Raw genomic sequence first — 18,178 nt, 5'->3', positions numbered from 1 at the left:
GATATGCCTCTTGGGCTTGCGGGCATTTAGTAACTGATGTGTGAGAAGCTTGGCTCCTTACTGTTTCAGCTGCCCACATTGGTGTCGCAGGATGTGCAAGGAGCGCTGACTGGGTTGTTTGCTGGCACATGGGCTTGATGGAATTAGACTGTAATCACTCTAGTAAAAGCCCCTCCCCACCTAATGGTTTCAGAATGGAGTCATTGCCTTAATTCAAAAATGATGGTTTGCTTGTACACTCTTAGAGAATAAGAGTCCATTTCTGCTTTTTACCAAATAATTGCAGAGCTTTCCCACTCCACTGTCTCAGTTGATCCTCCCAATGGCCCAGGCAGGAGGGCTTACTATTCTCTCTACTTTAAAGGTGAGTAAACTGGCACCCCAAACTGTTTACTCAAGGTGCACATGCTCACACACATTCTTACACACTCACACATACACACACACTCACTCATACACACTCATACACACACTCCTGTACTCAAAAACCACACACACACTTAGACATATACATACATACACTCACACTCATACACACATTCACACACTCACACATACACACACAGACTCTCACACACAATCACACACATTCACACTCACACACACAAACACACATGCACATACACATTCACTCACACATTCACACACACTCATACAGCCCAGCAAGCAGCAGAGCAAGGGTGAGGACTCAGCTTCTGCCTCTAGAGCTCTCCCTAGGCTGCTACTCTGAGGACACAGAGCTAGGGAGGACCTACAGGTGACCGCCTTCCTTGCAGACAAGCCCTCATCTCACATGGCTCCTCTAGCTTTTATTCTCTCTGCCCAGAGCACACCCTCTGTCCAGCACTGTTTTCATAAGCATGGCTTTATCCTCAGAGAGGGCACCTCAGACCCAGCAGGGTCTCCTGAGTGACATGTAGTGACATGGGATCCATGTCCCCAAATATCTCCCACACTCTTGGCCATAGTATCGGACTTTTCTTTGAAATTTATGCAAGGAAAACCTCAGGGACCAGATTTTTCAGAATGCAGGTCCCCGAGAGAGGGAAAAGCACCTTACATTAGTCATCTCACTGACCAGAACTATCCATTCAAGCTATTTGTTTATTGATTTCACAGTACGTTGGAGACATTGTTAGATTTCACCGCTAAATGTTTAAAATGCTACAGTAATTTTTAGTTTGGTGATGTCAATTCAATCATAACTTTTCTTTCTTTAAACAAAAAGGAAAAATACAGATTCTTTTTAATAAAAACAAATCATGGCTGGGCACGGTAACTCACACACCTGTAATCCCAGCACTTTGGGAGGCTTAGGAGGGCAGATGGCTTGAGCCCAGGAGTTTGAGACCAGCCTGGGCAATACAGTGAGACCCTCTCTCTACAGAAAATACAAAAAATTACCCAGGCATGGTGGTGCGTGCCTGTGGTCCCTCCAGCTACTCAGGAGGCTGAGGTGGGAGGATTGCTTGAATCATTTTCTGTCAAATATAATTGTTAGATGATAAATAGTGTATACATAATTTTTAAAAAATGTTTTCTCCAACGGGCACAGTGGCTCACACTTGTAATCCTAGTACTTTGGGAGGCTGAGGCAGGTGGATCACTGAGGTCAGGAGTTCGAGACCAGCCTAACCAATATGGTGAAACACCATCTCTACTAAAAATACAAAATTAGCCAGGTGTGGTGGTGCATGCCTGTAATCCCAGCTACTTGGGAGGCCGAGGCAGGAGAATTGCTTGAACCCAGGAGGCAGAGTGTTAGAAACAAGTGCCTGGTGCCGTGAAGAAAAACAGCACGCAGGCAGAAAATTCCTCAGCAAGGCAAATTTCCTTCTGCAGGAGGGTGCAGCTTGCATCAGTCACGATCGCAAGAGCACATTGAGCAGGGTAGGGCAGGGGTTTTTATCCTTAATGCAGTTCCTAGCACTTCTGTGTCCTTTCCTCATTGGCTAAGGTTGGACCTCCCAATCTAAGCTGATTCAATTGGCTAAGGTTTAAAATTGAATAGGGTCTATTAGGCGGGAAGGAAGAGGGACTGTCCGTTACTAGGTGGGAAGGCATATGTGGATTTGTCTGGGCGTGGCAAAGGCGGGAAGGTTGTTTACAGAACAGGTAGCTAGGAGACAAGGAAGTATAAGGAAGTTGGTCTAAGAAACAAAGAACAGGGAACTAAAGCTTTCTGAAGAAGAATTTATCATCTCTGACAATTTCCCCCTCTTGATTTTATAGTTTTTCCTCTTCAAAATGCCTTAGCATATCTAGGCTCTGTTGTTCTTCTTGGGTGTCAAGAAGGAAGAGTTTATCTGAATAAGGTGGGGGGGAACTAAGGGAGGTTTTGGTGAGCGCTGTTTCTATAAGTCTTTGCACTAAACCACAAATACAGGGTATGATACAGCATCCTACAAGAATGAGCACACCTGTAACGATTATAAGGGAGGTGAATATTGAGGTCATAATTCCTTTCCATTTCCCGAACCATTTCTCCATGAGGGTTGTAAAGGGGTCATCTATTCTAGAATTTTTAGCTAACTCATTTATTTGATAAGGAGATAAGGCCTTGTAAGGCTTTTGTTATTGTTGCATCGGGGGTGGTGTTATTAGGAATAAAAGTACAACATTGGACTCCAATCATGACACAAACCCCTCCCTTTTTCAGCTAATATCACGTCAAGGGCTATTCTGTTTTTCCCAGGCCATTTGGCTGGTAAGGCCTAATTGTTCAACTGTTCCTTTAATTGCATCTCCAGTAAAATTAACAAAGTGTTGTTGATTATAATAGATATAATTTATTCAAGCTACATTCTTGTTTTACAGTTGACCACCAGAACAATATAAATTTGAATCCTGCAGCTGTTTGATTTTGGGCTTTGAATTCATCTGGTACCCCTAGTGGTACTCCGATAGCATCTATATAAACATGAGGATCAAAGGATCCATGAGGGACATCTCTCTTTTTACGATATTCTGTCTTCAGCTTTCTTGGTCGATGAAATGCCAAGGTGAAAGGGATAGCCAACTGAATTACAGCACAAGTGCTGCTCCAGGTACTTGGCAGAGTACCCAACAATAGTCCCCCACAATATCACCACACATCTGCTCCGGAATGAACAAGGGCATACTGATTGGTAAGCTCTTGAAAAGGCTTGATTTCACTGCACCCTGTTAGGTCTCCAAGGAATGCTAACTTCTCCCCCTGCCATGAAAGGCAAGAGGTGAAGTTAACATCAGGGGCTGCAGGCTGGATGGCCCTCAGGGGCTGACCTGCAGGGCTTTTGACTTCAGGGAAGAGCAGTGGAAGAATCTTGCATGACTCATTACACCAGGCTGTGGGGTTCTGGAAGAGAGCTGTCACACAGCTCATGCCTCGTTGGTCAGATGACCATCCAAGCGGGAAGGGGACAATTTGGGTTTCTGGCCTACCTGTCGCACAAGCCTAACAGTCGCTTTTATTTAGCTTGCGGATGGAATAGTTAATCCCTTCCAACCAGGCATTTGGATCTTGACATCCTGTTTCAATAGCTAGAGTTTGCTTTAAATCTTTAACTTCTATAATGGCAACTTTAGTTTTATCATTGGGTATGAAGTGAGAAAAGATTTGGTTAGAAGAGGGTTTAGGGCCGGGCACAGTGGCTCACACCTGTAATCCCAACACTTTGGGAGGCTGAGGCAGGTGGATCACGAGGTCGGGAGATCGAGACCATCCTGGATAACAACAGTGAAACCTCGTCTCTACTAAAAATAAAAAAAAAAAAATTAGCTGGGCGTGGTGGCAGACGCCTGTAGTCCCAGCTACTCGGGAGGCTGAGGCAGGAGAATGGCGTGAACTCGGGAGGCGGAGCTTGCAGGGAGCTGAGATTGTGCCACTGCACTCCAGCCTGGGCAACAAAATGAGACTCTGTCTCAAAAAAAAAAGAAAAAAAAAAAAAAGAAGAGGGTTTAGGAGGAGAGGAAGGAGGGGGTGAAGGAGGTGGAGGAGCGATGAAGCACATTTCGAAATATATCCTGTAGGGTCTGTCCATGAGACTTCTGCTCCTATACCATAAAAACGACTCAAGGAAGGGTAAGAACCTTGGGAAGGTGGGATAGTAATGGAAATTTGTACAGGATTACACTGGTTATATTGGCAATTGGGAGGAGTACTCCCTTTAGTGAAACCAATGTATGGTTTCAGGAATATACAACTACTCGTTGTGGCAGTCCATCCCTGGTTTTTGGTGGTCAATAGAACATTGGACCAACTATGGCAGAGATGCTTAGGCTCTGCTTTAGGAGGACAAGATTCCCAATTAACGGAATCTCCGTTAAAATCTTCCCAGACTAATTGATCCCGGTTAACGGATTTCCAGTCTGAGGAGAGCCAGGAAGGACAAAGATACTTTTCTGAAGTAGAGTTGTCTTTGACCCTGCAGATCTCCACAGGGTATAACAAGACAAGCATTGAAAGTGATAGTTTGAGGTGAGTTAGACTTAGTAACATTAATAATAAGATGTGGGGTAGCTGGGGTAAAGAGGAAAAGGAGGAAGAGGCAGATTAAGCTTTTCTGTCTTTTTTTTTTTCTGAGACGGAGTCTCGCTCTGTCGCCCAGGCTGGAGTGCAGTGGCTCGATCTCCGCTCACTGCAAGCTCCGCCTCTCGGGTTCACATCATTCTCCTGCCTCAGCCTCCCGAGTAGCTGGGACTACAGGCGCCCGCCACCACGCCCGGCTAATTTTTTTTGAATTTTTAGTGGAGACAGGGTTTCATCGTATTAGCCAGGATGGTCACGATCTCCTGACCTCGTGATCCGTCCGCCTCGGCCTCCCAAAGTGCTGGGATTACAGGCGTCAGCCACCACGCCCGGCCGCTTTTCTCTTTAACGTTACTTTGTCGGGGGTAGGTACTTTGGAGAGGGGTACTCGGGTATGATGCGTCCATCCTCTCTCAACGGTCCGGACTGCTGTCTCAGTTGTGAGGAGCACTAGGTAAGGTCCTTCCCAAGTGGGTTGGAGCTTTCCCTCTTTCCAACTTCTGATAAGGATGTGATCTCCAGGCTGGTGTTGATGAACTGGTAATTCAATGGGTGGAGTTTGTGCTAGGAGGCCTTGAGTCCTGAGGGAGGAAAGGGTAGAAGACAGACCTAATACATAGTTTCTAAGAAACTGATCTTTTGTTTCAAATGTGGGAAGATCAGTAGTAGAATGTAGATAAGGCAATCCAAAAAGCATCTCATAACGGGGTAGACCTATGTTTTTTCAGGGAGCAGTTCGGACTCTCAACAGGGCAATAGGCCTTTCTACTCTCCCTAATGAGGATGGATGCACGGCATGTGGTATTCCCATTTTCTTTAGGTTGTTTGTTGGTTTTTCTGTGCACTATGAAACTATCTGCAACTTGTCTAGCAAGGGTATAAATTCCTATGCATCCATAAACTCTGAGGACTGCATCACACATAGCTTGGGGGCCCCAGTGAGTTCCTTGATGTCGCTGTGACAATGTCTCTGGCATGAAGGGCCTAGACAGCATTTCCCTCTTGTCTGGTTGTACCCATTTTCCCTCGTGGCTTTCTTTGGCTCCTATTTCTTTTAACTTTTCTTCCTGTCTGCGGGAGAAAATAGGGACTGCAGCCAGAGGGGGAAGATAAGGGGTTAGGTGGAAAATGGGTGCTGCTTGAGAAGAGGCAACTTGTTTGGCCACTTGGTCAGCTAGATTATTCCCTCGGCTCTCAAAGGAAAGATTCTTCTAGTGACCTGGAACATGAACAACTGCTGTCTCTTCTGGCGGCTGTAAGTTCTCTAGTACTTGGATTATCAAGTCTCTATGGACTGTTTTGGCCTTTACCGTTAATAAGGCCTTGCTCTGCCCAAATTTTCCCAAAGGTGTGGACTACTCCAAAGGCATACTTGGAGTCAGTATAAATAGTTCCTTCCTGGTTTTGCAGAAATTTTAAGGCTTGATTTAGTGTAAACAACTCACATGTTTGCTCAGACCAGTCATTAGGTAGAGTGTCTCCATCTACTACTGAGTACCTGTTATGCCTTTTCCCTTTTATTACTTGAGAAGAACCATCTACAAAAAGATGTCTTCCGGTTTGAAAGGGAGTTTATCTAAACATCTATGCCCAAGTTCTTCTGGTCTGGGGCATGGGTTTTTTTCTGGGTTTGAATTTCCTGTTAAGAAGGCAGCAGGGTTAAGTGAATCAGCAGTAGTTAGGATTAAATCATCTTTTTCTAACAAGATAGCCTTGTATTTTAAAATTCTTGAGTCAGTAAGCAATCTTTCTGCCTTCTGATTTAGGATAGTTCTGACCTGGTGAGGTGTGCTCACAATGGGGTTTCCTCCAAAAGTTATTTTTCTACTTTCTTCTGTTAGCAAAGTAGTTGCCGCTGCAGATTGAATGCATTTGGGCCATCCGTGGGTTACTGGGTTAAGAATTTTTGACAGGAAGCCTACGGGTTGCGAGTGGCCTCCGTGATTTTGGGTAAGTACTCCCAAGGCTACGCCCTTGTTTACATTGACAAAAAGATGGAATGGCTGCTTAAGGAGGGTAAAGCTAGGACAGGGGCAGTTACTAATAGATGTTTTAACCTTTCCACCTGTTGGATTTCTGGTAATTGCCAAATGATGGGGTCTGGCTCGTCTTGTGTGAGCTTTTTGTATGAGAGTTTTGTTTCTAGGGCACAAGAGTCTATCCATAGATGACAGTATCTGACTAATCCTCCTTCAATCCGTTCAAGCCCAATTTTCCGTTTGCCTTTGCTAATTAAATGCCCTAAATATTTTACTTCAGGTTCTACAAATTGGAGTTTGTTTTTCAAGACCGTTGACTCTTCATCCCACAGAAAATTTAAGACATGGGTTGAGAAGGCTGCTACTTCTTTTCTATCATCTCCTGAAATTAGAAGATCATCCATGTACTGGAGGGGGCATATGCACAAGGGCAGGGAAAATTTCTCTAGGACTTGTTCTAATATTTGACTAAGTAAATTTGGAGACTCCATAAACCCCTGGGGTAAGACTGTCCATCAGTATTGCTGTTTTCAACCGGAGTGAGGGTCTTCCCACTCAAAGACAAATAGGTCCTGGCTGCCCTCTGCTAATGGACAAGCCCAGAAGGCATCATTTAAATCTATTACTGTACTATCTGATTAATAGCTCTAAGGTCTTGCACTAACCAGTATGACCCGTCTGGCTTCTTTAAAGGCAGTATTGGAGTGTTACAGGGAGACATACAGGATTTAAGAAGCCCACCATGGAGAAGACCTTCAATTACAGGTTTTAAATTTACCCTGGCTTCTAAAGGAATAGGGTATTGCTTTCTCTTTACTACTTCCCCAGGGGTTTTAAATTTAACATGAATCAGAGAAATCTGTAACTTTTCTTGATCCCATCTTTTGACCATACCTCGGGATAAATGTGTTCTTCGTCTGCGGTGGTGAGCAAGATTAGGGAGGGGAGGGGAAGGAATTTTACGTGATTGATTTGGAGGCCTAAGCCTAATTTTAGTATTAAATCACTTCCTAATAGATTTGTCCCTACTTCTGGAATTAACAGAAATTTGCTACTAGCTGACCAGTTTTTACATTTCACTTTTGTCTCCTCTAAGATTTTCGCTCTAAATCCTTCTCCTTTTACCCCAGAGATAAAAAGTTTTTCTTGTGAACAAGTTACACTAGATGGAAGATAACAAACTGAGGAGTGAGCTGCTTCTGACTCGTAATAAGCTCAGGTTTAGGTCCCACTTCTAAATTTACCAAGGGCTCTTGGTGGGACTCAAGATAAAAAGATAGAGCCCCTGACTTCCCTAGTCTTCAAAAGCCATAAGTGGGATGACTTTTTCTTCTTTTTCTCATTTGGGACATTGTCTTTTAAAGTGACCTATTTTTCCACATTTGAAACATTTGTTCTGTGATTTCTTAGTAATATCTGGCCAGCTATTGGTGACAAAGTGAAGCTTTAACATTCCTTGTCCAAGGGGGTCTTCTGATTCTAGGCCAGCATATTTTTCTCATTTGCTCTTTAAGCCTTTCTAAAAATTCTATCGGTCCCTCATCTTTTCCCTGTTTTATATTAAAGGCCTTGGTAAGATTTTGGGTGCAGGGCACTGATTCTCAAATTCCTTTTATTACCATCTCCCTAAGGTCTCTCATATTTCCTCGATGGGCTATATTGTTGTTATCCCATTGAGGATCCTGGGCTGGGAATTATGTTCAGCCGCTGGAATGTTCTGACCGGGAGGGTGTTCACATTCCCAAATGGTCATAGCGGCCCTGTGTATCATGCTCCTTTCTTCTGAGAATAAGATGCCAAAGATAGACATTAACTCGTCTAAAGTATATAACTGGGGTCCTAAAACTGATCAATTTGATCTGCCACTCCATAAGGGTCATCTAAGAGTGGTTTAAGCTCCTTTTTTAGGGTTAGGGGAAGGGTCTGTGGTGGCAGCTGCTTGGGGGAGAGGAAGGTTCTTCAGTCCAAACAAAACAGCAGTATTTTATCATTTGCTGCTTTTTCTTGTGTTTGGTCCTTCCATTATCCTTCCAATATTCTAATGTTAGGCCTAGGGGACTATCAGAGAGGATATTATCATGATCATGACATTTCCTATCTTTTTTCTTACTTGCTGTATTTCCCATCCTGGAGAAAGAGTTTTTCCCTGAGTCCGTGAGGCTCAATCTCTCTTACTAGAGATTTTTTTTTTTTTTTTTTTTTTTTGAGACAGAGTCTCCCTCTGTCACCCAGGCTGGAGTACAGTGGCGCGATCTCGGCTCACTGCAAGCTCCGCCACCTGGGTTGATGCCATTCTCCTGCCTCAGCCTCCCGAGTAGCTGGGACTACAGGCACCCGCCACCACACCCGGCTAATTTTTTTGTATTTTTAGTAGAGACAGGGTTTCACCGTGTTAACCAGGCTGGTCTCAAACTCCTGACCTTGTGATCCACCTGCCTCTGTCTCCCAAAATGCTGGGATTACAGGCGTGAGCCACTGCACCCGACCTTCTCTTACTAGAGATTTCTTGCACCCTAGCGAGTCTGTGGGGCTCAACCTCTCCTACTAGAGATTTTTCACACTCTTCAGCTTTTGCTTTATCCTTCTCCATCTGCTTCTCTTGTGGGAATTTTCAAGTCCCTCTTAGCATAGGCAGTTTGGTATAAACCCCACAACAGGCAAGCTGCCTTTAAGCTATATGAGGTGACTACAGAACCAGATCCGGACTCTGCATTTGCTCTGCACTCAATTGTGCATCTTACTCACACATTTTCAACCTCCAGGATGTCCTGACCACCAAGAAAATACTTCACTGCCCCCAAGGTTTTTCTTACCTTGGTCTGTGCACAGAGTTACCTGGTCGCCACAGTATCTGTCTGCCTTTTCTTCCTGCATTGCTAGAGTCCAAGTCTATTCATCACACCAGGTGGGTCTAGATCCCTTACCCTTGAGGCCACCGCAGCAAAGCAGCGGGCTGCATCTTCTCACGAGAGATGATCTGAGACCCTCCCTGGAGGAGAATGGGAATCCCAGACGAACCCCCAAAATTTGTTAGAAACAAGTGCCTGGTGTCACAAAGAAAAACAGCACATAGGCAGAAAATTCCTCAGCAAGGCAAATTTACTTCTGCAGAAGGGTGCAGCTTGTGCCAGTCACAATCGCAAGAGCACACCAAGCAGGGTAGGGCAGGGGTTTTTAATCCCTAATGCAGTTCCTAGCACTTCTGTGTCCTTTCCCCATTGGCTGGGGTTGGACCTCACAATCTAAGCTAACTCGATTGGCTAAGGTTTAAAATTGAATAAGGTCTATTAGGTGGGAAGGAAGAGGGACTGTCCGTTACTAGGTGGGAAGGCATATCTGGACTTGTCTGGGCACGGCAAAGGCAGGAAGGCTGTTTACAGAACAGGTAGCTAGGAGACAAGGAAGTACAAGGAAGTTGGTCTTAAGAAACAAAGAAAAGGGAGCTAAAGCTTTTTGAAGAGGAATTTATCATCTCTGACAGGAGGTTGCAGTGAGCTGAGATTGCGCCATTGCACTCCAGCTTGGGCAACGAGAGTGAAACTCTGTCTCAAATTAAAATTAAAATTAAAAAATAAAAAATAATGTAAAATAAAAAACGGTTTCTCTCCCCTCTATGTGCGAGACAATGAGGAACAGAGAAAAAGGAGACACCTCTGGAAGCCAGGGAGCTGAGAGCCACCTTGAGAATGCCAAGCTGGGGAAGTGTTTAGGGGAACTACTTCCTGCTTCCTTCCGAGCAAAACAGTAAAAAATAAAAATCCCTGAGACAATACTTCCTTAAGCCTTATGAACCCCGAAAATCTGAGACAGGTCTCAGTTAATTTGGAAAGTTTATTTTGCCAAGGTTGAGGACGCACGCCCATGACACAGCAACAGGAGGTCCTGACGATGTGCCCAAGGTGGTCAGAGCATAATTTGGTTTTATACATTCTAGGGAGACATGAGACATCAATCAATATATGCAAGATGAACATTCCTTAGGTCTGGGAAAGGCAGGACAACTGGAAGCTGGGAGGAGGCTTCCAGGTCTTAGGTAGATAAGAGACAGATGGTTGCGTTCTTTTGAGTTTCTGATTAGCCTGTCCAAAAGAGGCAATCAGATATGCATTTATCTCAGTGAGCAGAGGGATGACTTCAAATAGAATGGGAGGCAGGTTTGCCCTAAGCAGTTCCCAGCTTGACTTTTCCCTTTAGCTTAGTGATTTTGGGGCCCCAAGTTATTTTCCTTTCACAGCCTACTTTCTTCCTTCCAGAAGTGGCTGTGGACAATTCCACAGGGTTTGGACTTGATCAGGGCAGAAGGTGAAGCTGCAAGGTATTAGATGTGGGAATGGAGAAAAATACAGGCTGGAGCTGTGGGTTTGAGTGTTGTCCTCATAGGAGGTGATGGCTGAGGGGTAGGGAAGTGAGAGGATGAGATCCCTGAGGCCGACAGCACAGAGTGACAGGAGCACAGGGCAGGACTTTGGGTCACCCAAGGAGACAGTGATGCTTTTGAAGAAGTCAGAGGAGGCCCCATCAGCAATCAGAGGATTGCTTTGATTGGCAGCTCAGAGCTGGAGGACATCAAAAAATACCGCTGTAAGAAAGAGATCTGGAAAAGTCTTTAGAGATTGTCTACCCCACCCTACCCATATGACACATGAGAAGATGGAGGCCAAGAGATCACTGAGAAAATAAATGGTAGAGCTTGGGCAAAATCAGTGCTGCCCAAAATGGGGTTTTTCCAACAAAGACATTTAAAAAGTTCCTTCCACAAGTATCAGACACCTTGGGGTTTTGATTTTTATCTGAAAAAATTATATAAATTTAGCCTTCTACAGGCCAGGCACGGTGGCTCACGCCTGTAATCCCAGCACTTTGGGAGGCTGAGGCGGGCGGATTATGAGGTCAGATCAAGAGGATCCTGGCTGATATGGTGAAACCCCGTCTCTACTAAAAATACAAAAATTAGCTGGGCGTGGTGGTGGGCGCATGTAATCCCAGCTACTCAGGAGGCTGAGGCAAGAGAATCACTTGAACCTGGGAGGCAGAGGTTGCAGTGAACCGAGATCGCGCCATTGCACTCGTCTGGTGACAGAGCGAGACTCCGTCTCTACATAAATAAATAAATAAATAAATTAATTAATTAATTAATTTAGCCTTCTACTCAAGAACTTATCTGGCTTTGTCTTAATGTAAAAATAATTTCTTTTTGCTAAATTATTGAGAGAAATTTACTATTTATTAGTGTTTATCAGTTTTCTTTAAACTCACCACTTTTTGATGAATATGAAAATCTAAAAACTTGGCCAGGCGCAGTGGCTCGCACCTGTAATCCCAGCACTTTGGGAGGCCAAGGTGGGCGGATCATCTGAGGTCAGGAGTTCAAGATCAGCCTGACCAACATGGTGAAACCCCTTCTCTACTAAAAATACAAAAATTAGCTGGACGTGGTAATGGGTGCCTGTAATTGCAGCTACTCGGGAGGCTAAGGCATGAGAATCACTTGAACCCAGAAGGCAGAGGTTGCAGTGAGCTGAGATGGTGCCACTGCACTCCAGCCTGGGCGACAGAGTGAGACTCTGTCTTTAAAAAAAAAAAAAAAAAAAAAAAAAAAGGCTGGGCGTGGTGCCTCATGCCTGTAATCCCAGCACTTTGGGAGTCCAGGGTGGGTGGATCACCTGAGGTCAGGAGTTCAAGTCCAGTCTGACCAACATGGTGAAACCCCGTCTCTACTAAAAAAATACAAAAAAAAAAACCGGGTGTGGTGGCACACTCCTGTAATCCCAGCTACTCGGGAGGCTGAGGCAGGAGAATCGCTTGAATTTGGGAGCTGGAGATTGTAGTGAGCTGAGATGGTGCCATTGCACTCCAGTCTGGGTGACAGAGTGAGACTCCATCTCAAAAAAAAAAAAAAAAATCTTAAAAACTCCTTCCAGAAGATTTAATACTTACTTTCACCCAACCACCCGACTTGAGGATCACCAATAACAGAGGATACAGTCCGTTTTCAGTAGAGCCTTAGTAGCAAAGGGTTTTTGTTTTTGTTTTTCAGATACAGGATCTTGCCCTATTACCCAAGCTGGAGTTCAGTGATGTGATCATAGCTGACTGCAGCCTCCTGAGTAGCTAGGACTATAGGTGTGTGCCATCACACTGGGACAATTTTTTTAAAATTTCATTGTAAAGACAGGATTCCACTGTGTTGCCCAGGCTGCAACTCTTGGCCTCAAGTGATCATTCCACCTTTAACTCTTGCCCTCAAGCAATCCTCCCACCTCAGACTCCCAAAATGCTGGGATTATGGGTATGAGCCACCATTTCCAGCCTACTAGCAAGGGTCTTGTTACATATTACTTGGCATGATTTATGTAATTTAAAAAAATTGTTTGTTTTTCAAATAGAAAAGTAAAATAACAAATACGCTTTTCCAAATAACATAATCCCCTTCTCACTCCAGAATTTTCCTCTAAAAAGATATGCTAGATTTATTTCATGCTTTATGTGCCTCTGGTATGTCCCCTTATAACCTCCTCCGTATCAGTTAGGGATGGTTTTAGCTGCAAGTAAGAACTCCCACAACAGTGATGTAAGCAAAAAAAAAAAAAAAAAGCAAAGCAAAACAAAGCCCATTTAATTAATTCCCATAATAATAAGTCTGGGAGAAGAAGATTCCAGAGTTGGCTCAGCAGCTTTGTGACAGCAAGGCCCTAGGCTGGCATTTTTTTGGCCTTCCCAATGGTCCCAAGATGACTCTCATGGCCTCAGACATCACTTCCTCACATCCTGTCAGGAAGAAAGAGGCAAGTGAGCAACAACAATTTTTCTTGTTTTGCTCATTTGTCAGAGAGGAAGAACGTTCCTAAAAACTCCACCTCTGCTGTTTGACATCCTCATCCTATTCCTTGGCCATGGTGGTATCTCATGGTCACTTGTCTATCTGCCACTATAAAGAGGAACTAGATTGCCATATTCCGCTTAGACACATGAGGATGCAGCCCACCTTCCCAGAACATGTGCAGAATTAGATTTCTACAAACTCCTTATTTGTCTTTGTTCTGCCCAACTCTCTCATTAGAATGCACATTCCATAAGGGCAAACATTTTTGTCTGTTTTGTTCACAGCTATATCCTCAACACCTAGAAGAGTGACAGGAATTCAATAAATAGTTGTTAAGTGAGCGAATGAATGCATGAATAAGGAAAAGGGGACATGGCTGTTGAGTAGGTAACCAGCAGTGTCTGTCACCCTTAACAGCATACAACTCCAGTCTGATGAACATCATGCTACTAAGTGGCCACTCATCACCCAAGTCTCTGACCTTACTTTTTCTCTCTTTTCTCCCAGGGAGTGAGTCATAACTGGCGGCTGCTCTTGTGCCAATGAGCCTCCCCAATTCCTCCTGCCTCTTAGAAGACAAGATGTGTGAGGGCAACAAGACCACTATGGCCAGCCCCCAGCTGATGCCCCTGGTGGTGGTCCTGAGCACCATCTCCTTGGTCACAGTAGGGCTCAACCTGCTGGTGCTGTATGCTGTACGGAGTGAGCGGAAGCTCCACACTGTGGGGAACCTGTACATCGTCAGCCTCTCGGTGGCGGACCTGATCGTGGGTGCCGTCGTCATGCCTATGAACATCCTCTACCTGCTCATGTCCAAGTGGTCACTGGGCCGTCCTCTCTGCCTCTTTTGGCTTTCCATGGACTATGTGGCCAGCACAGCATCCATTTTCAGTGTCTTCATCCTGTGCATTGATCGCTACCGCTCTGTCCAGCAGCCCCTCAGGTACCTCAAGTATCGTACCAAGACCCGAGCCTCGGCCACCATTTTGGGGGCCTGGTTTCTCTCTTTTCTGTGGGTTATTCCCATTCTAGGGTGGAATCACTTCAGGCAGCAGATCTCGGTGCGCCGAGAGGACAAGTGTGAGACAGACTTCTATGATGTCACCTGGTTCAAGGTCATGACTGCCATCATCAACTTCTACCTGCCCACCTTGCTCATGCTCTGGTTCTATGCCAAGATCTACAAGGCCGTACAAAAACACTGCCAGCACCGGGAGCTCATCAATGGGTCCCTCCCTTCCTTCTCAGAAATTAAGCTGAGGCCAGAGAACCCCAAGGGGGATGCGAAGAAACCGGGGAAGGAGTCTCCCTGGGAGGTTCTGAAAAGGAAGCCAAAAGATGCTGGTGGTGGATCTGTCTTGAAGTCACCATCCCAAACCCCCAAGGAGATGAAATCCCCAGTTGTCTTCAGCCAAGAGGACGATGGAGAAGTGGACAAACTCCACTGCTTTCCACTTGATATTGTGCAGATGCAGACTGTGGCAGAGGGGAGTAGCAGGGACTATGTAGCCATCAACCAGAGCCATGGCCAGCTCAAGACAGATGAGCAGGGCCTGAACACACATGGGGCCAGCGAGATATCAGAGGATCAGATGTTAGGTGATAGCCAGTCCTTCTCTCGAACAGACTCAGATACCACCACAGAGACAGCACCAGGCAAAGGCAAATTGAGGAGTGGGTCTAACACAGGCCTGGATTACATCAAGTTTACTTGGAAGAGGCTCCGCTCGCATTCGAGACAGTATGTATCTGGGTTGCACATGAACCGCGAAAGGAAGGCCGCCAAACAGTTGGGTTTTATCATGGCAGCCTTCATCCTCTGCTGGATCCCTTATTTCATCTTCTTCATGGTCATTGCCTTCTGCAAGAACTGTTGCAATGAACATTTGCACATGTTCACCATCTGGCTGGGCTACATCAACTCCACACTGAACCCCCTCATCTACCCCTTGTGCAATGAGAACTTCAAGAAGACATTCAAGAGAATTCTGCATATTCGCTCCTAAGGGAGGCTCTGAGGGGATGCAACAAAATGATCCTTATGATGTCCAACAAAGAAATAGAGGACGAAGGCCTGTGTGTTGCCAGGCAGGCTCCTGGGCTTTCTGGAATCCAAACCACAGTCTTAGGGGCTCGGTAGTTTGGAAAGTTCTTAGGCACCATAGAAGAACAGCAGATGGCGGTGATCAGCAGAGAGATTGAACTTTGAGGAGGAAGCAGAATCTTTGCAAGAAAATCAGACCTGTTTCTTGTAACTGGGTTCAAAAAGAAAAAATAATGAAAATAAAAGAGAGAGAGAATCAGACCTGGGTGGAACTCTCCTGCCCCTCAGGAACTATGGGAGCCTCAGACTCATTGTAATTCAAGCTTTCCGAGTCAAATGATTGACAACTGAAGGGACACGTGGCTAGGGTTCCACTGGAGAATTGAAAAGAACTCTTGAGCCCTCCTGGAATGGAGCTGTATAACTGTGCAGAGACTTTATCCATGCGAATAGTTGCTGTCCCCTTCCAGGGGTCACCTTGAGAGGCATGACAGCTGTTCCACAGGGGCTACCCCTTCTCAGAAAACTTCTCTTCTGAGCCTCTTTTACAGCTTTCTCCAGGACCAGTGTCTGAACCACCCTGGAAATTCTGCCTTATTATTTCTTACTCAAACATGTTTAGAGTGGATAGAAAATTATGCAGCTTGCACACCCATCGTCTTTAACCCCAAATTTCCTTTGGCTGTTAAAAAAAGTGGTGGCAAAAGCCGTCTTCAAAAGAAAGAGAAATGAAATATTTTTGAATGGTTGCACGTTAAAAATTAAAAGGAATGGGGGCAGAATGCCATATTTTTGAGGGCTGTACTAGGTTTATCTCATTTAAGCCCCACAACATCCCACAGGAGGGTAATTTTCTAACTCTAGTTTGCAGAGGAGCAAATTGAGGTTCAGCAAGGTGAGAGAGGTACCCAAGGCCACACAGCTAGTTACATGAGAAAGTTAGAATACAAATCCTCTGGGGTTTCAGCTTATTGTAGCATATTTTCTCCGAAAGGCAAAAATGTGCCCTTTTGGCCAGGCGTGGTAGCTCAAGCCTAGAATCCCAGCATGTTGGGAGGCCGAGGTGGGCAGATCATTTGAGGCCAGGAGTTCAAGACCAGTCTGGCCAATATGGAGAAACCTTGTCTCTACTAAAAATACAAAAATTATCTGGGCATGGTGGGGCATGCCTGTAGTCCCAGTTACTTGGGAGGCCGAGGCACGAGAATCGCTTGAACCCGGGAGGTGGAGGTTGCAGTGAGCCAAGATCACGCCACTGCACTCCAGCCTGGGCAACAGAGCAAGACTCTGTCCCAAAAAACATAAATAAATACAATATTTTAACAATGTGCCCCCTTAAGTGTGCACAGATACACATACACAGTATTCCCAAGAGTGGTGGCAGCTCAAAATAATGTTGAGTAGACGAACAGCTGACATGGAGTTCCTGTGCACCTACAGAAGGTGATGCTTTGAAGGAACCAAGTGCATTTTTATCTGTGAGTTCTGTTGTGTTTGTCAAAAAGTCATTGTAATCTTTCATAGCCATACCTGTTAAGCAAAAACTAGTAAAGACGTAGGAACATATAGTTTTACTTGGTGTTTATGTTGCAATCTGGTTGTTATTTATATTTTAAAACTTGATGCTAAACTATAATATGTATAGCAAATGGAGTGCCTGTACAAGCTGATATTTTGTATTTTGTGTTCCTCTTTGCATGATCTGTTAAAATGAGATATTTTTACCTACCTAAAATATGATGTTTAGGCTGGGCGTGGTGGCTCACACCTGTAATCCCAGCACTTTGGGAGGCCGAGGCAGGCGGATCACGAGGTCAGGAGATCGAGACCATCCCGGTTAACACCATGAAACCCCGTCTCTACCAAAAATAGAAAAAAATTAGCCGGGCGTGGTGGCCAGCCGCCTATAATCCCAGCTACTCCAGAGGCTGAGGCAGGAGAATGGCGTGAACCCGGGAGGCGGAGCTTGCAGTGAGCCGAGATGGTGCCACTGCACTCCAGCCTGGGCGACAGAGCGAGACTCCGTTTCAAAAAAAAAAAAAAAAGATGTTTAAAAGCATACTGTATGTGATTTATTTATTTCTACCTTTCTAAGTCTCTTGGACTAAGAAGATGTATTGAAATGTACCATCAAATGTTAACAAAGTTTGATATGGGGTTTCTCTTTGGTTTCTCGTCACATTTGTAAGTGTCTTTTCAAAAGGATTTACTTTTTATAAAAAGCTTCATTCTCACTCTGCTTTGCATCCCCCAAACTTCTTGTTCAAAACGGGGGGAGTTTAGGAGACTTTAATCCCGGTTTCAGAAGCTGCAGCTGGTCTGTTTCCAGGTCAGAAACCATTGTTCAGAAGACCTCCCTGTGAGAGAGTTGCTCCTCAGGGTCCCTCAGGACCAAAGAACACTCAAAAAGAGCACTTCACACAGACAAGTAGCTAAGTGTCCATTATTTATCATGAACAATCAAGGCAACTAGTGGAGAGAACTGATTGTGAGCTCTGCTTCTGGGTCAAAGAGACCTGGATTTGAGTCTGACAAGAACAAGAAATGGTCAATAAATATAAATTACCAGAGTCTAAGGAACAAGCTCTATGCATTATTGTATACAGTGTCTCTAGTGCTTGTATAGTGTCTGGTATACAGAGGGTACTCCTATGCATTTTTAAAACATGCTGAGCACATATCATGTGCCAGGCTTTGTGTTTTATCTAATGTTATCTAATGGTATTGTTGCCGTTATGTAATGTTGCCTTTACAACAACTTCATGAGGGAGATTTCCATCTTTACAAATAGGCAAACTGAGGCCCAGAGAGATTGAGGAACT

At 44.8% G+C, this 18,178-nt stretch overlaps 1 protein-coding gene across 3 annotated transcripts in view; it reads left to right on the top strand.

Annotated features, from left to right (window-relative positions):
* Positions 1 to 17,590, top strand: part of HRH1 (histamine receptor H1) — a 126,618-nt gene extending 109,028 nt beyond the window's left edge. For all 3 annotated transcript variants that reach the window (XM_063661722.1, XM_054481321.2, XM_054481320.2), the window contains one exon: positions 13,820 to 17,590. In XM_063661722.1, the coding sequence (XP_063517792.1) occupies positions 13,855 to 15,318 (1,464 nt within the window). In that variant the 5' untranslated portion in view covers positions 13,820 to 13,854 and the 3' untranslated portion in view covers positions 15,319 to 17,590. The remainder of the gene's footprint in view (positions 1 to 13,819) is intronic.
* Positions 17,591 to 18,178: the final 588 nt, after the last annotated feature.

The sequence above is a fragment of the Pongo pygmaeus genome, chromosome 2 (assembly GCF_028885625.2).
Source record: "Pongo pygmaeus isolate AG05252 chromosome 2, NHGRI_mPonPyg2-v2.0_pri, whole genome shotgun sequence".
NCBI classification, from domain to species: Eukaryota; Metazoa; Chordata; class Mammalia; order Primates; family Hominidae; genus Pongo; species Pongo pygmaeus.
Note: the sequence above shows the minus strand (reverse complement) of the source record. Positions and strands in the feature narration are given on the sequence as shown.